This window comes from Bombina bombina, chromosome 5 (genome assembly GCF_027579735.1).
Source record: "Bombina bombina isolate aBomBom1 chromosome 5, aBomBom1.pri, whole genome shotgun sequence".
Taxonomy (NCBI): domain Eukaryota; kingdom Metazoa; phylum Chordata; class Amphibia; order Anura; family Bombinatoridae; genus Bombina; species Bombina bombina.
Genome location: NC_069503.1, coordinates 387,265,748 through 387,292,184, shown reverse-complemented (window position 1 = coordinate 387,292,184; position 26,437 = coordinate 387,265,748). Strand labels below are relative to the sequence as shown.

The 26,437-nt window shown below is 43.7% G+C and overlaps 1 protein-coding gene across 1 annotated transcript in view; it reads right to left on the bottom strand.

The window, feature by feature from the left end:
- KAT2B (lysine acetyltransferase 2B) overlaps nt 1-26,437 on the bottom strand; it is a 324,222-nt gene that overhangs the window by 193,416 nt on the left and 104,369 nt on the right. Inside the window, exon 4 of the mRNA XM_053714221.1 lies at nt 4,072-4,161. Coding sequence (XP_053570196.1) covers nt 4,072-4,161 — 90 coding nt within the window. The remainder of the gene's footprint in view (nt 1-4,071; nt 4,162-26,437) is intronic.

The following is a 26,437-nucleotide window of genomic DNA, read 5'->3' as shown; positions in this document are numbered from 1 at the left end:
TTGCAGCTCCCTTTCCAGGAATCTGAAAATGCAAGAAGGGAAAAATCCTTACAAGGCAGGAAAAACAAGGACCCAAAGGTCGTCATATAAAGTCGCTTTAGGCAAGGATATTTGTAGGACTTGCATTATGAAGAGTACATACCCATAGTTGGATTTGAACTTGTGACCTTCAGCTTTCAAGGAAACATAGTTTACCACTAAGCCATCGTGGGACACCATCAGATACCAAGGTAACTCCAAACCAGGAGAATACAATCCCTGCTCTGAAACAGAAGGGAATAAAAACCACAGAAAACCACCCTACCATAGAGGTGAGACCCCTCGGCCATATCACCAACCCAGTTGAAAGACACCTGGAGTCTACAGGAACATCAAATGCGCCACAAGACCAGTAGGGACCCGTCAGAAAGACCTAGAGTCTAAGCCCCCGGCAGATAGGCATCTCCCATGAAAAACAGAGCCCCATCCCCCTCTGAGAGAGGCACACAGGACCACAAACACCTAAGGTGAGACCAAACCGTCCACACCCATCTAGGGAGAGACATGGACCTAGGCCAGGGTCCTCGAAAAACAATCGATCGAAAGATCTAACTTCAGAGGAACCCTAAGCTGCCTCCTACGATTAGGAGCGCACCATCTAAAGTCTGTAGACTTGGTGATCTAAAAACAACCTCAAACCCAAGAGTCTGAAAGAGCTCCTGAACAGTTTAAGAACTCAGCACTTGTATCGCAAGGAAATCTCGTAGACAAGCATTAACACGTGTTAAACACACTGGCAAGGTAGCACCAACACCCAAAGATGAGAACCTTGGACTTTGCTTGCCATCCAAAAGAGTTAGACGTAAGGCACCCTCCACGAAGCCCTGACGGAACATCGAGGAAAAATGGTCAACTACCTGACCCCAGAAGGGCGACCGTCTGTAACTGACACCGACTCTCACTGTTAAGCCCCAAGGCTAGAGTAGCAACGAGGACGCAGAAACACCCAAACGTCAAGAACGTGGTCAGACCAAGGGTATAATATAGAAGAGACAACAGCTAGAGATCCTTGTAGGATTGATCTTCCAAAAAGAAACCTCTATAACAGGGTAAAAGCTGGAGCCTCGCAGCTCCACACAGAAGGCAGGGAAACCCTGCACACCACCTCCTAGAGTAACACAACTCTGAGCAGAGGAAGGAAATGCCCGCGCTTCCAGATCAAATGATCCACCCAAGGCGGGAAGGAAGGAGACTCCGCCACCGTAAGAAAATATTTAATAGGCTAAAGAGTCAGCATCCGTAAGAACTTTGAGTGAGGACGCAATAGTTTTCCACTCGGAACACCAGACAACATAGGTCGCTCACATCTCCCAACTCCAAAGGAATGGAAATTACGTTTGAGTCCCCAGGGACCTGAAGAACCATGATGACGTCTGCAAAAAAACAGATCCTATCCCAGGCGAGTAGCCTGAAACAGCCGAACTTAGATCAGTACTTACAACCTTCCATTCAGAGGGGTTGTATTTAAAGAGTAGGCCTCATACTTCAATAGGATCCATGCCCAGAGTCCATAGCATTAGGCCATTCAGAATCCGACAGGATTAAATCAGCACCACGAGGGTTACATGAACCCAGGTAACAGCTGAAAAGCATCCGACCAGTACCTGCTTGGTATAAGGACACTCCAGAACTGCCCAAGGTCCAAGAAAATTTGACCCGAAGGATCAATAAATAAACTAGAAAACATAATTCTATTATTCAAAGAATCCACAACTTCCGAGGAAGTGCACACGCGACCACAAGATCGCAAGTATCGGTTCCAGAGAAGAACATTCTCAAAAAACGAAAATCTAACAGACATGAGCAGAAGAAAAAACAACTTAAACACATCCAACCCGGATCAAAAATAAAATGAAGGCAGCACCAATCGAGTGAATGCCCAAGGTGAATAAGAATGCCAACAGGACCTAGCCGATCAGAGGCCCCATTCACCCAAGCTCAGAAGTGGGACCGAAACATAAAGAAAAAAATAAAACGGAGATGTTAAGGAGATTGGCTTCATCCCCAAACGTCATTTATCCAATTTGCCACCCAGCATCTAAGGCCTCAGATTCCTCAGCCCACTCAGACTGGGATCCTCCAACATTGCTAAAACGGGTCTTAAAAGAACACGAAAACGTGCCAGCCTATAATGGAAGGCAAAATCATTCCTCGCCGGATCAACAAAAGACCCTGGCCCCGAGGTTGAGGCCCCTGAAGCCTCAGAGGCCGGCGCTTCCCCCAACTGAATCCAGCGATCGCACGCCTGACAGGCCCTGATTAACAGAACACAGACAGTATCTTAGAAATATTTCACTTGGGAGATATAAATGAGTCAATGCCAGAGAAATGGCTATATGGAACCGTGTTGTAACCTCTGGAGGAAACAAGCCACCCTCCGGAGGAGTAAAGGCCATAGGGACACCTGCTTGTGTAGTCAAGAAAGGGTCTGGGGCATGCGTCTCCCGGGACATGAAAACCTCGGAGGCAGATGGCTCAACGCACTCTAAGCTCCCTGATTCTGGAGAAAAGAGTACTCTAGAATGGCAATCGGAACATAACTGATGGGCATTGAATACCCGGGCCATTTCATATTCATCGCAAGACGCATTCTCCATATCGGAGACAACCGAGTCTAACATATCAGAATACTCCATAATTTTAGGATTACAAAAATGACGAAAACTAATTGGCACCCTTTTTACACCACTAATGGCTGAGGCACTCATCACCTCCTGTGAACCAGACAACTCACAGTTAGCATACAGAAGTGAGAAACAACGTAACCGCACCCGTCAAAAGGTGCACCATGCCAGTCACCAAAAGGGCGCGCAATCTCGAGAGATCACATCACTGAGAACCACATAACAAACATGGTTAAAGTCCCCACTGTTCCATAACCCCCCTCAGGAGATATTAACCCATGATTCCTCATTGAGATAAAAGAAGTCCCACTGGGACCCTACCTTGTTTCGTTAAAATTACATTCACATATTGAAATAAAATGAAATTATCTTACCGGAATCTACGCCGTGGAACAGGAACACGGCCCTTCAAGTGTGACAGATAGTAGCCTCGCTTCTGACATGGACTTGAGTGAATAAAGGTAGGCAGCGAAACTCGTCAACTCCGATTACCAAGGAGCTGTTATTATGAGTCTGGATGGGTTCGCAGGAAAACTCTCCCTGCATCTACAGACTCTAACTTTCATCCATGCTCTCACTGAGAGGCTGATGGGATTACTTAAAACTCCAGTCCCATTGCGAAGAGTACTACCCTCCATAAGAGACTATCTCGAACTTCTGACACTTCTCTTCCAACCTCCTGTGACGAAAGGCAAAAAATGACTGGGGGATGAGGGAAGTGGGGGAGGTATTTAAGTCTTTGGCTGGGGTGTCTTTGCCGCCTCCTACTGGTGACCAGATTCTTTATTCCCAAAAGTAATGAATGCAGCTGTGGACTCTTCCCGTTTAAGAAGAAAAAACTTTTTTTTACAGTATTTACAAATGGAAGTTTGTTTGTTTTTTCAGAAGAAATTGCACTGTGGAAATGTTTCCAAACACTCAATGTTTGCCTCACCATTTTACTGAGGAGGATGGAAAAAAAATGTAGTTGCAAGATTACAGGTAAACACTATGCTGCGATGGGGGTGCATAACATTAGTAGGTATCAAGTCATCATTTAGATAAAAGGTTACGAAGATAACCTTTTTGCATTCTCAGTATTTTGTTAGTATTTTAATTCTATTCCAGGATTTGCTTTGTCTTCAGGGTACAGCAATTGTAATGATTTGAGACTTTACATAAAGTCTCATAAGTCTTTCATAAAAGTCTTCATCCTTATAATATTGGAAGTTTAAATATATCAACACCATGTCATAAACATATTTATCATTGTAAAAGAACATATTCCATCATTCAGCCCCCCCCCCCCAAAAAAAAAATTTCAGGGGGGTTTTCATGGCCTTCCCATCTCTAGGTATGTGTGATGTTATATTTAAGCAAGCGCCCATTCAGTTATGCAAATTAAAGCAACAGATAGAACTTTTCTTACCTGTTCAATACTTGGCTTTTCAAATGGGGGACTTTCTAAGGATCCTTCAACAGTAGGTTTTCCCATTTGCAAAATACACTTTCTTAAAAGCTGTACAATAGAAATAAAACATATATATATATAGATCTATTAAACGGTAAAGTACATAAAACATAAATATATTTTGATGTTACCTTGTTAAAATATAAATTAATGGGACAGTCATCCCCAGAATCTTTGCCGTTTTAAAAAGATAGATAATCCCTTAATTACTCATTCCCCAGTTTTACATAACCAACACAGTTATAATAATACACTTTTACCTCTGTAATTACCTTGTATCTAAGCATCTGCAGACTGCCCCCTTATTTCAGTTCTTTTGACAGACTTGCATTTTAGCCAATTAATGCTCACTCCTCGGTAAATTCACGTGCATGAGCTTAATGTTATCTATATGAAACACATGAACTAATGCCATCTAGTGGTCAAAATGCATTCAGCTTAGAGGCGCCTTCAAGGTCCAAGAAAACATAAATTATGCTTACCTGATAATTTCATTTCCATTGTGGGGAGGAAAGTCCACGGATTCATTCATTACTGTTGGGAATTAAGAACCTGGCCACCAGGAGGAGGCAAAGACACCCCAGCCAAAGGCTTAAATACCTCCCCCACTTCCCTCATCCCCTAGTCATTCTGCCGAGGGAACAAGGAACAGTAGGAGAAATATCAGTGTATAAATGGTGCCAGAAGATGATTAAATTTAGGTCTGCCCGGGGGCGGAGCTAAGCCACGCAGGCGGATGGCTGACTTTTGAACAAGCTCCCAAATCCCTAGACAGTACTCTATATATTAATGGCTCTTTTCCTTCCCAAACCTCTTATTTCATAGTGGGATCATACAGTACAACTACCTGAGGGCTAGCAGTGTGAAGATCGGAGCAGCTTGCGCCATCTAAAGCCAGTAAGGAGAGAGAGAGACGCATCAGACCGGTGCCTCCGGCGAGGCCAGAAGCCCTGTGTGCAGTAAGAGCATTTGAGTGCTGTGCCTGAAATCGCTACGAAGCTTGTTTAAATTGCCGGTTGATATTTGCGGACTGCAACTAAACGGGTATTTCTGACCGCACAAACGACCAATCACACTATCAGCTTAAGTGGGCAGCATATCTTGACACCAAACATCGCGGTCTCCATATTATAAACGAGCCCTATCAGGACAGATTGGTGCTTGAGGGAGACTTAGGGCGTCCGACAGCTCACAACACCCTCCTGCAGATCAGAGTGGACTCCGGTGCCATAACACATAGGATATTGACAGTAGGAAGCTCTGTTAAAATTCAGCTGCATCATACTGCAGCAACGTTAAAGACAGAGTGGCTTATAATTGAGAACTCTCAGACCACTCAGCTTGTAAAACATCACAGTGGACATATTTTCTTTGTGTTAGCTCAAGGTGCTTTATAATAGTTTATATCCGGTCTACTGACTGCACTAGCCAAAGTGTGTCATTTAATAAGGAGCATTTGTTGTTTGGGCACAAATATAAGCCCCACGTGGGAAACTCCTACACATTATTACAATCCAGTACAATCCTGCTATTTCTGATATCCACATTAGCAGAGAAGCTATGCCCTGTAAAAGGCAATCCAAGTCTGATAAAGATATTCCTGTGCGCACACTTAGTGGATACCTTAAGCAAATTGACCACCCTAGCTCAGAGTTGTCTAACAGCATGGAGGACAGCCGAAATGCTTCTCCGCCTACTTTACAAAACACCGATCTACCTGCTTCACAGCCTATCACTAAGGAGGACTTACAGCTCTTGTTATCTAAGGAAGATATCAAAAATGCTGTTAAAGAAATGAGAACTTTGTTTCATGAACTGAAGAAAGATATCAACTCACTGGATACTACAGTTACACAGTCTGAAGCAAAACACAATGAGACCTCTACCTCTAAATTACAAATGCAATCAGAAATGCAGCGGCAGTCAGACACTATCCAACTAATGTCTGATAAAATAGAAGATCTTGACAATAGAGGCCGCCGTAATAATCTAAGAATTAGAGGAGTATCTGAAACCATACATCCCCCAGCAATTGAGGGCTATCTGCAGAGCCTTTTTCGCACTCTAAAAGATACTCCATCCTCGCCTGAGATAGCACTGGAACGTGCACATAGAGCACTTAGGGCAAAGCCACCCCCTAAGGCGCCTCCTAGGGATATTATTGTCCGTTTTTTAAACTTTAAGGATAAGGAGGAAATCCTCAGGTGTGCACGTGTCAAACAACCAATACACCATGCCGGTGAAGCTCTTCAGATCTTTTCGGACCTCTCACCAACCACCCATTTAAAGAGGAGAGACTTGTCGCAAATCACGGAAAAATTAAGAGCACATAAGGTCCCATATCGATGGGGCTTCCCCGTGTCCATAATTGCCTCCTGGCACAACAAGACAGCTATTTTCCAACCGGGATCAGATGCCCAGGCCTTCTTTGCAATTTTATCTATCGACGAAGATGCTCCACAACAACTCTCCAACACTAGAGACATAGCTTCAGTTTCCTGAAAGTACACCATCCCTCTTTTGCAGCCTCAACTGCCGCAGTGGACAGATCCGATCCTGGTAACTGAGAGAATTAGTATCCTTTTGTGATATCACATCATTTTGTGCAGCATCCAGATAACGTAACGCCCGCTGCACTACTGTCAACTTTGACTGTTATCCATGGGATCAGGTGTGCATATGATCTCCCCTCTAACATCTTCACCCTTCTCTCCCCCCCCCCTTCCCCCTCCAACCCCTGTAAAATATGCTCACTATGCACCCTTTTTACTGGTAAGGTTACCTACTGAACTGTTGCTGACTCAGTTTATACCCTACTATCCCCCCAATTTTATCTTGTCAATACAGTGCTTTTTGTTATAATGTCAACAATATTAGCCAACTGAGGATTTTTGTGTACTGTTAGGTTTCCCCTCAACTCCCCTCCCCTTTTTGCTTTCTTTCCCTCCTTCAGCCTCGTCCCTTAGGAAAGAGGTTGATAGCATTACGAGAGTTGCACTAATTCCATAGCCATGTCCTCTTTTTTCAGGAAACCCATTTCTGCAAAGGCAGGGAACCAAAGTGGCAGAATAAGCAGTACCCTGTGGCTCTGTTAGTTTCGGGCCCCTCCAAGAAATGCGGAGTGGGAATTATGATTCACCACTCTGTTCCATTGCAAATTTGGCATGTTGAAAGAGATCTAGAAGGCAGGTTTTTAGTGATTTCAGGTTTGCTATATGATCACCCGATCACGTTAGCCACATTTTACAGTCCAAATACTGACCAGCATCGTTTCATGACCAAAGTATCAAAACTAATTTTAGACCATGCTAAGGGCCCAGTATTCCTGTCAGGGGATCTTAACATACTGTTGGACGCCAGTGTTGACACGTCTAATGGATTGGCTAGTGTTTCTAGTAAAGTAATTAAGTCAATGAAAACAACTATTGCAAATCTTCAGTTACATGATGTATGGAGAACACTTCATCCATCGGGTAGAGATTATACATATTATTCCCCACCACACAACAAATACTCTTGTATAGATTATTTCTTCTTTGACTCGGCTGGGCTAGACATGGCCAATAGTTGTACAATACACACCATTACATGGTCAAACCATGCTCCAATAGTTTGTAATATTCAGTGGCCTGACCTGCCCCCTACGTCCTACATTTGGAGATTAGATGACCACCTACTAGAAAGACAGGACATAAAAGCTGAAATCCAAAAATCACTATCTGACTATATGACACATAACGACCCTACATATACTTCAGCTACTAGTTTCTGGAAAGCACATAAATGTGTGGTTCGGGGAGAGATTCTTAAGCATAAGGCCCATCTCATAAAACAACAGAGGATAAAACACACACAACTCTTAAAGAGAGTGACGGAGCTAGAAAACCTACATAAACGAGACCCGTTGGATAGGACTACGGGTAAGTCTCTGGCTGAGGCTAGATCGCTTCTTATCCAACATCAAATTGACGCACTGCATCATAAGATGTTTACTATGAAACAGCAATATTATGAAGGGGGCAATAAGCCCGGTAAACTTTTAGCTAGAAACATTCGCAGACAGCAACTTAAATCCCATATTCATATGCTGCAACGGGAAGATGGCACTACAGTGAAGGGAACTAGACAAATAGCAGACTCCTTCCATTCTTACTATACGAACCTCTATAACATTTTGCAGACACGTGAGGGAAGACCTCAGAGGCTTAGCGAGTTAGAAAGGCACAGTATGAAAGATGGATATTTGTCCTCCCTAGACATCCCGCAGCTTAATGCTGACGACAGGGAATCTCTTGACGCCCCCATTACTCTAGAGGAGTTGGCCCAGGCCTTAGCAGATCTCCCAGGGGGGAAGTGCCCTGGCCCCGATGGTTTAACCCCCAAATACTACCGGGTCTTTTTTGAAACTTTGGGCCCTTCAATGCTTCATCTATTTAACAATCTGATCACAAATCCAACACTACCCAGTATGACCCTAGAGGCGAACATCACTGTTATTCCTAAACAAGGTAAACCTCCCACCTCTCCAGCCAATTTTCCCCCAATCTCATTGCTAAATTTGGACATAAAGGCCTATGCAAAGGTGCTTGCGAAGAGACTTAACAAGTTCCTCCCCTCTTTAATTTCGTCGGACCAGGTGGGTTTTGTCCCTGGCAGGGAGGCACGGGACAACACCAACAAGGTGATTCAATTGATCTCCCATGCCCAGGTCGAGGGAAGGCCTTTGGCTCTTTTCTCGACTGACGCGGAGAAAGCCTTTGACCCGGTGAATTGGCTCTTTCTTCGTCGGGTCATGAAGGCAATGAATTTCGGAGACCCCTTCATCAACATGACCTTTGCATTATATTCAGCGTCGAATGCTAGGGTTCGGGTGAACAACACCTTGTCCGATACCTTTTATATAACGAATGGCACTAGGCAGGGCTGCCCACTGTTTCCACTTCTTTTTGCCCTTTCTATCGAAGCACTAGCATAAAAAATTAGAGAAAATCCTAAGATTAGTGGGATACGAGTGGATGATATGGAATTTAAAAAAGCACTTTATGCGGACGATATACTCTACACCCTCACCAATGTTGAAACATCGGTCCCAGAGTTGCTAAATGAACTAAAACAGTATGGAGCGCTCTCTAATTTCCATTTAAATTTGTCTAAGTCAGAATTATTGAACATTAACTCTCCCCCAGAACTTATTCAGGACTTAGCTCAAAATTATCATATATCCATAGTCACTTCTAGGTTAAAATATCTCGGTATATACCTGTCCGCAAATCCTTCTGACCTTTATAAGTATAACTACTTAACTTTACGTAGGGAAATCACTGCTGACTTGTCCTCTTGGAAGAATAAAATGTTATCGTGGCTAGGGAAAATAGGTTTGATTAAAATGAATATCTTGCCCCGTATATTGTATATACTGCAGACTGTACCTATTGCCTTGCCTAAAGACTACCTACCCCAGTTACAGCAATCTATTGAACAATTTATTTGGTCAGGTGTGAAACCAAGGGTGCCCAGAAAAACATATCTCCCACGGGAAAGGGGCGGGCTGGGGTTTATCTGATCTGTCGTTGTACAGACGGGCTATCCTTCTGCAGAGATTGATCGAATGGTCACGAAACGACACACAAAAAGTAATGGGTTCGACTTGATGGATATATCTTTAAACATAACATTGGTGCCCTGGCGTGGATTTCCCCGTCAAAGCGCCCTGCCTTAATACAGAGATACCACTTGACACTGGCAACCCTTCAGGAGTGGGACAGACTGCTGGCCACTTCCACCCACGTCTCTTCAGCTTATTCCCCAATGATCCCAATAACCAATATTCCTGATATCCCATATTAGTACATTTTACGGTCTGCGCGACGGAATCCTATACTTCGCGATGCAGGAAGGCAAACTGCGCACACAGCTTGACATGTCAACACAATATGGGGCTCTCTTTTCCTCATGGCTGCGATACCACCAATTAGTGCACTTTCTTGTGCATCATAGACACAAAGATAGGTTTAACAGAGACCTCACACCATTTGAGCAGCTTTGTACAGGTATTACATCCCCTAGACGGCTGATATCAAAAGTATACAAACTCTTACTAATCCCTCCAGACATTCAACTCCCCTCATACATGTTAGCTTGGTGTAAAGATCTTAACACTATTGACAAAGACGAGTCGTTGAGATCATTTGCCTGGTGGTCTTGCCCTCTACTGAGGGAGTTTTCGTCGGCGGTGATTGAGACCATGTCTCATAAGGTACAAACTCTGATCCCTGACGCCCCTGAGACGATACTGCTGCTGCAGCTACCTAAGATCGAGAATGACTTTGCCAGGGCCCTCCTCCTGATAATGATTACAGGCGCTAAGCGACTAATCCCTCGAAAGTGGAAATCTAAACAGATCCCTTCCCTTGACGACTGGTTTGCCTCAGTGGACGATTTACTAAGATTGGAGAGGCTGCACTACTTTAAAATCAACCAATTGGTGTCCCATGACATGATGCTGGCAGTATGGAAAGGTACCTCATTGTGAGGTCTTCTTAATTTTATTTTTTCTGATAAACCTCCTCATGACATTTCCAGCAATAAATTTTAGTTGTGGATGTAGCTGACCGGGCGACCTTTCCCCTCCCCCCCTTTTTTTTTTTTCTCTCTTCTTCTTCCTCCCCCATCTCATGATGTAAGGTTTCCCTTCTCCTCTTTCCCTTTTCCTGTACTTGATACTTGTTTTGTCATATTTCTACAAGTGTGAATTTCCTTGTTAAAATAAAAATAAAAAACAATAACTACCAAGCTTTATAGAACCAAGGGAGTGTTCTGTTTTCCCTCTCGGCTTTATCGTCATTCGGAAATACACTCTTAAGGACTTGCTCAAACTTTTAAACTTGATTATAAGAAGCTTAAGACAAACTTACGAACTTTATTGTGTTTATGTCCTATATTTTCTTTGGTCTTATAACGTAGTATTTGTACACGGAGCAAAAAGGGATATGTGATGCGATTTTTTGTATATTTCTGATTTCATTTTCTGTTTAATAACGCTGGTTTAAAAAAAATAAAAAAAATTTAGGTCCATCGGAGATCCGGGCGGGAGCCGTGGACTCTCCTCCTCACGATGGAAATGAAATTATCAGGTAAGCATAATTTATGTTTTCCATCTAAAGGGGAGGAGAGTCCATGGCTTCATTCATTACTGTTGGAAAACATATACCCAAGCTCTAGAAGACACTGAATGAAACCGGGAGGGTAAAAGGAAGACCCTAATCTGAGGGCACCACAGCCTGCAAAACCTCCCAAAAACAGCTTACACAGAAGCAATAATGTCAAATTTGTAAAACTTTGTAAAAGTGTGTAAGGAGGACCAGGTAGCCGCCTTAAAAATTTGCTCCATAGACGCCTCATTCTTGAAGGCCCAAGACGAAGCCACAGCTCTAGTTGAATGAGCCGTGATCCTCTGAGGAGGCTTATGTCCCGCTGTGTCATAGGCAAAGCGAATCAAGCTCCTCAACTAAAAGAACAAAGAAGTAGAAGAGGCTTTCTGCCCCTTTGGCTTCCCTGAATACACCACAAAAAGAGATGTAGACTGTATAAAATCCTTTGTAGCCTGAAGATAGAACAATAAGGCACAAACCACATCCAGGTTATAAAGTAACCTCTCCTTAGAAGAAGGGTTAGGACACAAAGAAGGAACAACTATTTCCTGATTGATGTTACGGTTAGACACCACCTTGGGAAGAAAAGCCAAACCAGTATGAAGCACAGCCTTATCCACATGAAAAAGCAGATAAGTATGCTCACATTGCAAGGCAGCCAGTTCAGACACTCTGCGTGCCGATGCAATGGCCAACGGGAAGAGAACCTTCCAGGACAGAATCTTAATGTCAATGGAATGCATAGGCTCAAACTGAACCTTCTGCAATACCTTAAGGACCAAGTTTAAGCTCCATGGGGGGGCAGACTGTCTAAAGACAGGCCTGATTCTAGACAGAGTCTGAACAAAAGATTGTATGTCAGGGAGCTCAGCGAGTCTCCTATGCAACAAGACGGATAATGCTGAAATCTGTCCCTTTAAGGGACTGGTGGCAAGACCCTTCTCCAAACCGTCTTGGAGAAAGGACAGAATCCTGGATACCTTCACCTTATGCCAAGGATATCCATACTTCTCACACCAGGACAAGTCTTCCACACCTTATGGTAGATGCGAAGAGTGACTGGCTTCCTTGCCTGAATTAGAGTATCAATCACACTTTCAGAAAAGCCTCTCTTGGCCAAGACTAGGCATTCAATCTCCACGCAGTCAGTCTCAGAGAATCGAGATTTTGATATTGAAAAGGACCCTGTTCCAGCTGATTCCTGCAACAAAGTAACCTCTGCGGTGGAGAGGATGACATCCCCACCAGATCCGCAAGCCACGTCCTCCGCGGCCACGTTGAAGAAATTCGAGTGGCCGAAGCTCGCTCCTGTTTGATGTGTGCCACTACATGAGGTAGAAGTGGTAACGGTGGAAAAATGGAAGCTAAGCTGAACCCCTAAGGCACCTATCAGCTCTGCCTGGGGATCCCTAGACCTCGACCCGTATCTTGGTAGCTTGCAATTGAGTCTGGACACCATGAGATCTATCTCCGGCGTTCACCACCTGAGACAAATCTCTGCAAACACTTCGGGGTGAAGAGACCATACCCCCGGATGGAAGGATTGCCTGCTTAGAAAGTCTGCTTCGCAGTTGTCCAGACCTGGAATGTGAATCGCTGAGAGTGAGCAGCTGTGGGACTCTGCCCACTCCAAGATCCGAGACACCTCCCTCATGGCTAGGGAGCTCCTCGTACCCCCCTGATGGTTGATGTAAGCCACCGAGGTAATGTTGTTGGTCTGGAATCTGATGAAGCTGAACGACCCCAGAGGAGGCCATGCCTTCAGAGCATTGTAGACTTCCAGAATATTTATCGGAAGGAGAGACTCCTCCCGGGACCACTTTCATTGTGCCATCCTGGCACCCCAAACAGCTCCCCAACCTGCCAGACTCGTGTCCGTGGTCACAATCTCCCAGGACGGTCTCAAGAAGGATGTCCCGATCGACAGTTGCTCTGGACGGATCCACCAAGAGAGGGAGATCCGAGTCCGAGCATCCATGGATATCTGCTGTGATAAATCTGAATGATCGCCATTCCACTGTCTCAACATGCATAATTGAAGAAGTCTGAGATAGAACCTGGCGAATGGAATGACGTCTATGCTGGAAACCATGAGTCCGATCACCTCCATATACCGAGGGGCTTGAGGAGGACTGAAGGGCAAGACAAGAGGACGGAATCTTCCTGTATCGATGGTCTGTGAGAAATATTTTCATAGACAAACAGGCCCATTTATCAAGCTCCGTATGGAGCTTGAAGGGCCGTGTTTCTGGCGAGTCTTCAGACTCGCCAGAAACACAACTTATGAAGCAGCGGTCAAAAGACCGCTGCTCCATAACCCTGTCCGCCTGCTCTGAACAGGCGGACAGGAATCGCCAGACATCAACCCGATCGAATACGATCGGGTTGATTGACAGCTCCCTGCTGGCGGCCGATTGGCCGCGAGTCAGCAGGGGGCGGCGTTGCACCAGCAGCTCTTGTGAGCTGCTGGTGCAATGTTAAATGCGGAGAGCGTATTGCTCTCCGCATTTAGCGAGGTCTTGCGGACCTGATCCGCAGTGTCGGATCAGGTCCGCAAGACCTTTGATAAATGGGCCTGATAGAGTCTATTATCGTACCCAGGAACTCCACCCAACTCTTTCCTGAGTTGATCTTCCAACAGTGAGATTGGAGCAAAAAAAGAAGAGCCCTCGAATAGTCCTCTGCGAGACTGAGTGATGGCACCTAGACTAGGATGTCGTCCAGATAGGGCACCACAGCAATGCCTCTAGATCTGGCCACTGCAAGTAGCGCCCCCAGAACCTTTGTGAAGACTCTCAAGGCCCTCGCCAGACCAAAGGGAAGGGCAACAAACTGGAAGTGTTGGTCCAGATATGCAAATCGTAGGAACTTGAAGTGGTCCCTGTGAATTGGCACATGAAGGTAAGCATCCTTCAAGTCTATAGCTGTCATGAACTGTCACTCTTAAACTAGGGGCAGAATAGATCTGATTGTTTCCATTTTCAACAATGGAACTCTCAGAAACTTGTTTAAACACTTGAGGTCCAGAATCAGGTAGAACGTGCCCTTCTTTGGAACCACAAAAAGATTTGAATAGTACCCTAGACCCCTTTCTGCTTTGAGTACTGGTACGATAACACAGAGAGGAGAGATCCCTCACACAATCTAGAAAGGCCTCTCTTTTCTGGTCTTGAAGACAGCTTTGACAGGAGGAATCTGCCCCTGGGCGGATGGGATCTGAACCCTATCCTATAACCCTGGACGACAACTTCCAGAACCCAAGGGTCCTGAATGTCCTGCAACCAGGCTTCTGAAAAGAGAGATAATCTGCCCCTACTTGGTCTGCAGACCAGTCGGGGGCCACCTCTTCATGCCGATTTTGTCTCGGCGGGCTTCTTACTCTGCTTAGACTTGTTTCAAGAATGATCCGGCTTCCAAGTTCCCTTGGACTGGTCCGCTTTCTTGGCGGGCTACTGGTGCTGGGCCTTGTCCGCACAAAAGGGACGAAAAGTAGATCCTTTAGGCTTAGCCTTCTTATACTGTGGTAGAAATGCTTCCTTGCCTTCCGTAACCATGGATATGATCAAACCCAATCCTGGACCGAACAGAATCTTTCCTTGAAAAGGCAGGGACAATAGCCTCGACTTAGAAGTCATGTCCGCAGACCAAGACTTTAGCCACAGAGCCCTGCGAGCTAAAAACGGAAAAACCTGACACCTTAGCGTTCAGGCGAATAATTTGCATATTGGCACCACAGATGAAAGAATTGGTGACCTTCAGTGCCTTAATCTTATCCTGTATCTTGTCGATGGAAGTCTCCCCCTCAACCATTTCACACAGGGATTCACACTAAAATGTTGCAGCTCCGGCAACCGCAACTACGGCCGCTGCCGGCTGAAAAACAAACCCTGTGTGTTGAAACATCTTCCTTAACATGTTTTCCAACTTTTTATCCATGGGCTCTTTAAACGACGAACTATCCTTGAGGGGAATAGTTGTCCACTTCGCGAGCGTGGAGATAGCACCATCCACCTTAGGGACAGTACCCCACAGCTCAAGCTGACAGTCCAGAATGGGGAACAATTTCTTAAAGGAAGAAGAAGGGGAAAAGGAAGAACCTAATCTCTCCCATTCATTCTTAATAATATTAGCCATCTTAAAAGGAACCAGGAAGGCCTGAGGCACCACCCTGTCCTCATATACCTTATCAAGCTTAGGAATCGCAGGATCCTCCGGAAGCTTCGGTTACAGAACCTCCAGAGTAGCAAGCACTTGCTTCAGCAAAAAGCGCAAATTCTCTATCCTAAACCTAAAGTCAGGCTCCTTCGCAGCTGGATGTTTATATGACAAGGACTCCGACCCAGAAGTGGCCTTCTCCGAAGAGTTGGAGTGGGCCTAATCATCGTATAACGCCTCTGATATTTCCATAGGCGTAGACAGCCCCTGGGCCGGGCCGCCATGATATGCCCTACGCTTGCACTTTCGATACCGCCATTTGCAGTTGATCCGCAAAATCTGACGGCCAACGAATCTCTCCCGCAGGAGTAATGGTTGGACCCTGGGGCGCTGCATGTGCAATTGGAGATGAATGCAGGGAATGCACCTCACGGGTCGGGGAACCCTCAGAGGTGGACGGCTCAGTAGTACTAGACATCCGTTCTACCAGCACCTCCTCACAATAAACACAGGAATGAGACCTTGTTAAAAGATGGAGAACCCTCTAACGCATCAGAGTCCTCCATAGCTTGCACTTTTATTACGGCCTAGATTAACTTAATAAATAGGCACCTTTATACCGCCAATGGCCAGGGAACTCACCACCTCCCATGACCCGGACTACAGAAAACGTTTTTGTCTCCTGCGCCGCTGATCAACAGAGGTAGAGAGATAGCCACACCCTGTCACATGGAATGCCTGGCAGGACCGCCCCTGCACTAAGGAGAAAAACGCAACAAAAAAGGGCCGCGCAATACTCCCGTAAGTAACCTGAAAGTGCAACACATTTCCAGAGCCTCATCACGCACATAACGCAGCAATGATACAATAAACAATATCATGTATAACCCCCTGTTCAATAATACCCTTTCCATGAATATTAACCCTTGATTCTTTAAAGATAAAAGGCGTCACACTGTGACCCTGTCTTCCATATCATTATGTACTAAAAAAATGAAATGATCTTACCAGAATCTACGCCGTGGAACAGGAACACAGCCCTTCAAGTGTGACAGGTTAGTAGCCTTGCTTCTGACATGGACTTGAGTGCAGAAAGCAGGCAGCAAAACTAGTCAATGCCGATTGCTTGTGAAGCTGTTAATATGAGTCAGGATGGTTTCGCAGAAAGACTCTCCCTGCATCTCCAGACTCTACCTTTCGCCCAGGCTCTCACTGAGAGGCTGACAGGACTACTTAAAACTCCAGTCCCAATGTGAAGAGTACTACCCTCCATAAGAGACTACTCCGATCTTCGTCACTTCTCTGCCATCCTCCTGTGACGAAAGGCAAAGAATGACTGGGGGATGAGGGAAGTGGGGGAGGTAATTAAGCCTTTGGCTGGGGTGTCGTTGACTCCTAATGGTGGCCAGGTCCTTAATTCCCAACTGTAATGAATGAAGCCGTGGATTCTCCTCCCCTTTAGATGGAAATTAGCATATAAACCTCCTAGGTTTAGCTTTCAACTAAGAATACCAAGAGAACAAAGCAAAATTGGTGAGAAAAGTAAATTGGAAAGTTCTTTAAAATTACATGCCCTTTCAGAATCATGAAAGTTTTTTTTTTTTTGCACTTTATTTTCCCTTTAAGTGTTTCATAAAAGGAAAAAAACGTGTATAAAAAATGAGCTTTCTAAAATGGACATTAATTTTCTATTATGCATTAAAAATCACATTTTGGCAAATACTAAAAAAAAAAAAAAAACACAAACTTAGAATACTGCATTACAAACATTTCTGCACCATTTTCACAATTTATTAAGAAAAATACTTTGTTTCTTCACACAGATTCTCTAAAGATTAGCTAGAGAAAAAAAAAAGTAAATTTATGCTTACCTGATAAATTAATTTCTTCTATGGTACGACAAGTCCACGGATTAATCCTTTACTTGTGGGATATTATCCTCCTGCTAACAGGAAGTGGCAAAGAGCACCATAGCAGAGCTGTCTATATAGCTACTCCCTTAGCTCCACCCCCCAGTCATTCGACCGAAGGTACAGGAAGAAAAAGGAGAAACTACAAGGTGCAGAGGTGACTGAAGTTTAAAATCAAAAAATATAATCTGTCTTAAAATGACAGGGCGGGCCGTGGACTCATCGTACCATAGAAGAAATTAATTTATCACGTAAGCATAAATTTACTTTTCTTCTATAAGGTACGACGAGTCCACGGATTCATCCTTTACTTGTGGGATACAATACCAAAGCTACAGGACACGGATGAAAGGGAGGGACAAGACAGATGGCTAAACAGAAGGCACCACTGCTTGAAGAACTTTTCTCCCAAAAATAGCCTCCGAAGAAGCAAAAGTATCAAATTTGGAAAAGGTATGAAGCGAAGACCAAGTCGCAGCCTTACAAATCTGTTCAACAATAGCATCATTTTTAAAAGCCCATGTGGAAGCCACCGCTCTAGTAGAGTGAGCTGCAATTCTTTCAGGAGGCTGCTGTCCAGCAGCCTCGTATGCCAAACGGATGATGCTTTTCAGCCAAAAAGAAAGAGAGGTAGCTGTAGATTTTTAACCTTTACGTTTTCCAGAATAGACAACAAACAGAGAAGATGTTTGACGGAAATCTTTGGTCGCTTGCAAGTAAAACTTCAAAGCACGAACCACGTCCAAGTTGTGCAACAGACGCTCCTTCTTAGATGAAGCATCAGGACACAGAGAAGGAACAATAATCTCCTGATTAATATTCTTATTAGTAGCAACCTTAGGAAGGAATCCAGGTTTGGTACGCAAAACCACCTTATCAGCATGGAAAACAAGATAAGGCGAGTCACATTGCAATGCAGATAGTTCAGAAACTCTTTGAGCCGAAGAGATAGCAACTAAAAGCAGAACTTTCCAAGATAGAAGCTTAATATCTATGGAATGCATAGGTTCAAACGGAACCCCTTGAAGAACTTTAAGAACTAAATTCAAACTCCATGGCGGAGCAACAGGTTTAAACACAGGCTTGATTCTAACTAAAGCCTGACAGAACGACTGAACGTCTGGAACATCTGTCAGACGCTTGTGCAGTAAAATTGATAAAGCAGATATCTGTCCCTTTAAGGAACTAGCTGATAGCCCCTTCTCCAATCCTTCATGGAGAAAGGACAAAATCCTAGGAATCCTGATCTTACTCCATGAATAGCCTTAGGATTCGCACCAATAAAGATATTTACGCCATATCTTATGATAGATTTTCCTAGTGACAGGCTTTCAAGCCTGAATCAAGGTATCTATGACCGACTCAGAGAATCCCTGCTTGGATAAAATCAAGCGTTCAATCTCCAGGCAGTCAGCCGCATCGAAACTAGATTTGGATGCTGGAACAGACCTTGAATCAGAAGGTCCTGTCTCAGTGGCATAGTCCATGGTGGAAGAGATGACATCTCCACCAGGTCTGGTACCAAGTCCTGCGTGGCCACGCAGGTGCTATCAAAATCACTGAAGCTCTCTCCTGTTTGATTCTGGCAATTAAACGAGGAAGGAGAGGAAATGGTGGAAACACATAAGCCAGGTTGCTAGAGCATCCATCAGTACTGCTTGAGGATCCCTTGATCTGGACCCGTAACAAGGAAGTTTGGCATTCTGACGAGACGCCATAAGATCCAATTCCGGTGTGCCCTATTGATGAATCAATTGTGCAAACACCTCCGGATGGAGTTCCCACTCCAATAAGCAGAGGTGTTCTAGTTTAAATTTAAAAGCCGTCATATCTGTGTCTGTCTGAGGTAACATCTTTCCTGAATCAGAAATCTCTCCCTCAGACAGCAAATCCCTCACCTCCAACTCAGAACATTGTGAGGGTACATCGGATATGGCTAATAAAGCGTCAGAGGGCTCAGCATTTACTCTCACACCAGACCTACTGCGCTTCACCTGCAACCCAGGCAGCTTAGATAAAACCTCTGTGAGAGTAGTATTCATAACTGCGGCCATATCTTGCAGGGTGAAAGAATTAGACGCACTAGAAGTACTTGGCGTCGCTTGTGCGGGCGTTAATGGTTGTGACACTTGGGGAGAATTAGATGGCATAACCTGATTCCCTTCTGACTGAGAATCATCCTGCGACATACTTTTATTAGCTAAAATATGTTCTTTGCAATTTATTGCCCTTTCAGTGCAGTGCAGTGCAGTGACGTGCAGTAATAGGAGGCAGGGGAGGCAGTGCCTCCCCTGTCAAATCAGAGACAAAAAAAAGTTTTTAAATCTGATTAATAAAATTTATTTTTATTTTTTTCAGTTTTTGTTTTGTTTGGGCCACGCCCCTCAATAGGTACCCCCTCCCCCCGCCGGCGCCACCTGATACACATTTTATATAGGCATCCCATCATCCATTAGGCAAAAAATTCAGCATCCATTGTTGCGCAATAAAGAGGCAGTGAGCCGTTACGCTGCCCTCCATTCAATGCGCAACCTAGATTCTGAATACTGTTATTCGCTTAGTATGAGCTAGTGCCACCTTGTGGTGGCTCACCGGGCCCCATACACGATCTAATAGAGGCGGTTCTCAAAACCACCTCTATGATGGAGCAGCTCAACAGCCAATCAGCAGCATCAGGAGGCGTGCCTGCTGCTCTTGGCTGAGTGACGTAACTGACATCACATTGGCTGGAACTTCGGAAGACACTGACACAGCAGGAGGAAGCTGATGTGCAGTAGACAAGCCGGGAGCCACATGTGAGACTGAGTCGTCTGACTCTGTCAGGTCAGTCAGTACAGTAGTGAGCGAGGCCGAGAAGTGAGAATAGCAAGGAGGAGTCCACACTGTCCGGCAGCGAGTGACTGAGTGAGGAGGACTACACTGAGGACGGGAGTCGAACTGGAGGTTGAGGAGGTAGGAGGTCAGGATATAGCTCAATAATAACGTTTTAATGCTCCTTACCCATAAACCCATGTTCTCTAGAACAATCATTTTTAACTATTTATTATGTTGTGTTTTTGAGCACTCTCAGAATATAGATATAAGCAGCCCGCACATTTGATACTCGAGATGTTTTGGGTCAAGCAAAATCTCTACTGCATCACTAGAACTATGTCTGCTTGGTCGTTATTCCTCTGGAAAGGAAGCAAGTCATTTTACAATAGCAGTAAGGTGTTTTATTAACTTATGCACAGTACACCGACTGCACAACCTTCCCCCAGTTTCACATGGCTGTATTCTGTTGTCTCCTTCAGTAACACCAATCACCGGTGTTTATGACATAAGTAGTAGAGAGGGGAGAGGGCCCAGGCCGGGAGTCTGGGACATGTGTCACGTAGTTAGTGTGGCAGTGAGTCAGTGACTATGTTGTCAGACCTCCTGAGGGCAGGCTGTGACAGCTATTTAGGTGAGCCACCCACCCATGGCCCATAATGTTTTTGCCCCTTATATCACCCTGATGGTGGAGGCTCTCTGTACTCCTAATCATATGAACTTCAACTTTTTAACCTCTCTTCTTACGTTTCTTAGCTTGTTTCCTCACTTTAGTAGGGCCCTGCCTTGAATACAGCTAATTTTGTTCTGTACTGCACTTTAAGCTCCTGTCATACCTGTTTAAGCCCCTACTCACCAGTCATAGCATTGGGGAGTGCACTACCCATGAAACTCTCTGTGGGTTATACTAACTATTGGTGAATTTATGTGTGGCATATTCTTTTTTTCTTGCATATCTTCAGTATTTTGTGTATGTATTTATTTATTTCTTGCATAGCAGTTCTTTCCCTGCTTTTGCTGCACTGCAGATATCTGCAGAAGTTTCTGTCTCTCTCTGCAGTGCATTATGTGCATCAGAAGTGTCATTGCACTGCATGTTGTGTTAGCACATCATTCAGTGTTTGCTGATATTAGACACCTTTCTATACTGGGGCTGCACACCTTCAAAATCAATACACTATTTATTTCAGTAATGTTGTGTACCTAGTGTTGACTGTGGAGTCTGTCTGTGACTAACTGGACCTGAATTAGCTTGACCATTGGCATTCTGTGTGTATCTATCTCTGACTGGTCAGTACAGAACAGACAGTGATTACTGCTACTGTGCTCACTGCAGTGTTAACTCCACAAAGCAGAAATCAACCAGTCTGTCTAGTAGTGCAGACTGGTAGATTTCTGCTTTGTGGAGTTAGCTGCAGTGAGCACAGTAGCTACTAGTAGTGCAGTACAGTGACAGACTGGTAGATTTCTGCTTTGTGGAGTTAGCTGCAGTGAGCACAGTAGCTACTAGTAGTGCAGTACAGTGACAGACTGGTAGATTTCTGCTTTGTGGAGTTAGCTGCAGTGAGCACAGTAGCTACTAGTAGTGCAGTACAGTGACAGACTGGTAGATTTCTGCTTTTTGGAGTTGACACTGCAGTGAGCACAGTAGCAGTAATCACTGTCTGCTCTGTACTGACAGAGATAGATACACATGACACAGAATACCAATGGTCAAGCTAATTCAGGTCCAGTTAGTCACAGACAGATTCCACAGTCCACAACATTACTGAAAGAAATAGTGTATTGATTTTGAAGGTGTGCAGCCCCATTATAGAAAGGTGTTTAATATCAGCAAACACTGAATGATGTGCTAACACAACAACATGCAGTGCAATGACACTACTGATGCACATAATGCACTGCAGAGAGGCAGACACTTCTGCAGATATAAATAAAAAGAGAGAAGGCAGAGAAGATATAAATAAAAAGAGAGAAGGCAGAAACTTCTGCAGATATATGCAGTGCAGCAAAAGCAGGGAAAGAACTGCTCTGCAAGAAATACATACATACATAAAATACTGAAGATATGCAAGAAAAAAGAATATGCCACACATACATTCACTAATACAAAGAAACAGAATATTGACAGAATGGTTCCCCACAAACTGCTACACAGACCTACTGAGTATTAATCTGCAGAGAGTTTCATTCATAGGTAGTGCAATCTAATGATCCTTTACTTTGTATGTACAGTACAGCTGATTATAGCTGGTTAAAGGGATAGGAAAGTCAAAATTAAACTTTCGGGATTCAGATAGATCATGTCATTTTAAGACATTTTTAAATTAAATTCTATTTTTAAATGTACTTGTTCACTTGGCATCCCTTGTGGAAAAATAATACACACATATCATACACTAGTGGGAGCTAGCTGCTGATTGGTGCCTGCACATATTTGTCTCTTGTGATTGGCTAACTAGATGTGTTCAGCTAGCTGCCAGTAGTTCAATTCTGTTCCTCCGGCAAAGGATAACAAGAAAATGATGCTAATTTGATAATTGAAGTAAATTGGGAAGTTGTTTACAATTGTATGTTCAATCTGAATCATGAAAGAACATTTTGAGGTTTCCTGTCCCTTTAAGCACATAGATAATGACCAGCTTGGGAGCCAGAGTATTGCAGATCTTGGACAGGATGTGGTGGATGAGCCACTCCCTAGTGTTAGTCTGTTTAGGAACTGCATTGCTTCTGGCACTGGCTCTTGAGTGAACCTTGCATATGTGTTTAACCCCCTTTGCTGTAATACAAATATAGCACGTTTACTTTTTTGGAATAGAAGGTTACATTTTGTAGTTCAGCTTTTAGAAGTACATTGAAGTAGGGTATGGCTCTGCGGGATGGAAGCTATACTGAGAGGTTAAAATGTTACAGGGAATCAGGGATATAGGATTGTGTGTGGTAGGATCTGATTTTGCAAGAATTAAATTATGTGAACTAGCCACATGATTCCATGACAGGCTGTATGATATGAAATATTATAAAAGTAAAATGCTGGATCTTTTAGAAGGGGTGGTGACATTGGCTTGAGAGATGTATATGATGATCATGTGATGTTTTTCTGTAATGCTATATAATGCAGTTCAAAGGGGAATATATATATATATATATATATATATATATATATATATGTGTGTGTGTTGTTTAGGTCTGTGATGTAACACCCTATGTTTTAGAAAAGTGTGAGCATTGTACAGTAGAATATAAGATGTTCATAATATTGCATTATGGTAAATATTTTTTAAGAACATATTTTAAAGGTTCATCTTTATATGTGTTTTTAAATACAAGGAAGTGATCAGGTTTTGGCTTGGGGGCCATAGCAGGGGTCCTATATGTGTTTTTTGGGCGTATCAAAACCAGTGCCTCACTAACCTCTGACCTCACCGCACGTCACTGCTTCTAAACACATTGAACATTGGCTTTCCTCAATGTCAGACATGTTTAACAGGCTAGTAATGAACACAAACAAGCTTGAAAACACTTTATTTAGTGAAAAAATAATCTTAAAAAACGGTACTGCGCCTTTAAGAGAACAAAAGCATACACGTTCTGCAAAACTGCTTTAAAATACACCAATCATTTAAATTTTTTGATATGATATACAAATAATGCAGCTGAGATTGCCCCACAAAGAAAGCAACAGTTAACCATGTACTGTGCAAAACCGGATCGTTAATAAGGCCTAAATCCGGACAAAAACACCCCCTGCACCTCGCCACAGCCCTGCTGTGGCGCCTACCTGTCCTCAGGGGTTGGAAAAATGGAGTTAAAGCTTCGATTTGGCCCAACACTTCCACAAGGGAGCAACTGAGGCGCGAAAATAGGCCCCGCCCATCTCACTCGATGTTTCTAAAGCCTAAAGGAACCGCACCAGAGCGGTTCCAAACTAACCATGTGGGTTCAAAAACATAATTTATGTAAGAACTTACCTGATAAATTCATTTCTTTCATATTAGCAAGAGTCCATGAGCTAGTGACGTATGGGATATACATTCCTACCAGGAGGGGCAAAGTTTCCCCAACCTCAAAATGCCTACAAATACACCCCTCACCACACCCACAAATCAGTTTAACGAATAGCCAAGAAGTGGGGTGATAAGAAAAAATATGCGAAAGCATATAAAATAAGGAATTGGAATAATTGTGCTTTATACAAAAAAATCATAACCACCACAAAAAAGGGCGGGCCTCATGGACTCTTGCTAATATGAAAGAAATGAATTTATCAGGTAAGTTCTTACATAAATTATGTTTTCTTTCATGTAATTAGCAAGAGTCCATGAGCTAGTGACGTATGGGATAATGACTACCCAAGATGTGGATCTTTCCACGCAAGAGTCACTAGAGAGGGAGGGATAAAATAAAGACAGCCAATTCCTGCTGAAAATAATCCACACCCAAAATAAAGTTTAATGAAAAACATAAACAGAAGATTCAAACTGAAACCACTGCCTGAAGTACTTTTCTACCAAAAACTGCTTCAGAAGAAGAAAATACATCAAAATGGTAGAATTTAGTAAAAGTATGCAAAGAGGACCAAGTTGCTGCTTTGCAAATCTGATCAACCGAAGCTTCATTCTTAAACGCCCAGGAAGTAGAAACTGACCTAGTAGAATGAGCTGTAATCCTTTGAGGCGGAGTTTTACCCGACTCGACATAGGCACGATGAATTAAAGATTTCAACCAAGATGCCAAAGAAACGGCAGAAGCTTTCTGGCCTTTTCTAGAACCGGAAAAGATAACAAATAGACTAGAAGTCTTTCGGAAAGACTTAGTAGCTTCAACATAATATTTCAAAGCTCTAACAACATCCAAAGAATGCAACGATTTCTCCTTAGAATTCTTAGGATTAGGACATAATGAGGGAACCACAATTTCTCTACTAATGTTGTTGGAATTCACAACCTTAGGTAAAAATTCAAAAGAAGTTCGCAACACCGCCTTATCCTGATGAAAAATCAGAAAAGGAGACTCACAAGAAAGAGCAGATAATTCAGAGACTCTTCTGGCAGAAGAGATCGCCAAAAGGAACAAAACTTTCCAAGAAAGTAATTTAATGTCCAATGAATGCGTGGGTTCAAAAGGAGGAGCTTGAAGAGCCCCCAGAACCAAATTCAAACTCCAAGGAGGAGAAATTGACTTAATGACAGGTTTTATACGAACCAAAGCTTGTACAAAACAATGAATATCAGGAAGATTAGCAATCTTTCTGTGAAAAAGAACAGAAAGAGCAGAGATTTGTCCTTTCAAAGAACTTGCGGATAAACCTTTATCTAAACCATCCTGAAGAAACTGTAAAATTCTCGGAATTCTAAAAGAATGCCAAGAAAAATGATGAGAAAGACACCAAGAAATATAAGTCTTCCAGACTCTATAATTTATCTCTCTAGATACAGATTTACGAGCCTGTAACATAGTATTAATCACAGAGTCAGAGAAACCTCTTTGACCAAGAATCAAGCGTTCAATCTCCATACCTTTAAATTTAAGGATTTGAGATCCTGATGGAAAAAAGGACCTTGCGACAGAAGGTCTGGTCTTAGCGGAAGAGTCCACGGATGGCAAGAGGCCATCCGGATAAGATCCGCATACTAAAACCTGTGAGGCCATGCCGGAGCTACCAGCAGAACAATCGAGCATTCCTTCAGAATCTTGGAGATTACTCTTGGAAGAAGAACTAGAGGCGGAAAGATATAGGCAGGATGATACTTCCAAGGAAGTGATAATGCATCCACTGCTTCCGCCTGAGGATCCCGGGATCTGGACAGATACCTGGGAAGTTTCTTGTTTAGATGAGACGCCATCAGATCTATTTCTGGAAGCTCCCACATTTGAACAATCTGAAGAAATACCTCTGGGTGAAGAGACCATTCGCCCGGATGCAACGTTTGGCGACTGAGATAATCCGCTTCCCAATTGTCTATACCTGGGATATGAACCGCAGAGATTAGACTGGAGCTGGATTCCGCCCAAACCAGAATTCGAGATACTTCTTTCATAGCCAGAGGACTGTGAGTCCCTCCTTGATGATTGATGTATGCCACAGTTGTGACATTGTCTGTCTGAAAACAAATGAACGATTCTCTCTTCAGAAGAGGCCAAGACTGAAGAGCTCTGAAAATTGCACGGAGTTCCAAAATATTGATCGGTAATCTCACCTCCTGAGATTCCCAAACTCCTTGTGCCGTCAGAGATCCCCACACAGCTCCCCAACCTGTAAGACTTGCATCTGTTGAAATTACAGTCCAGGTCGGA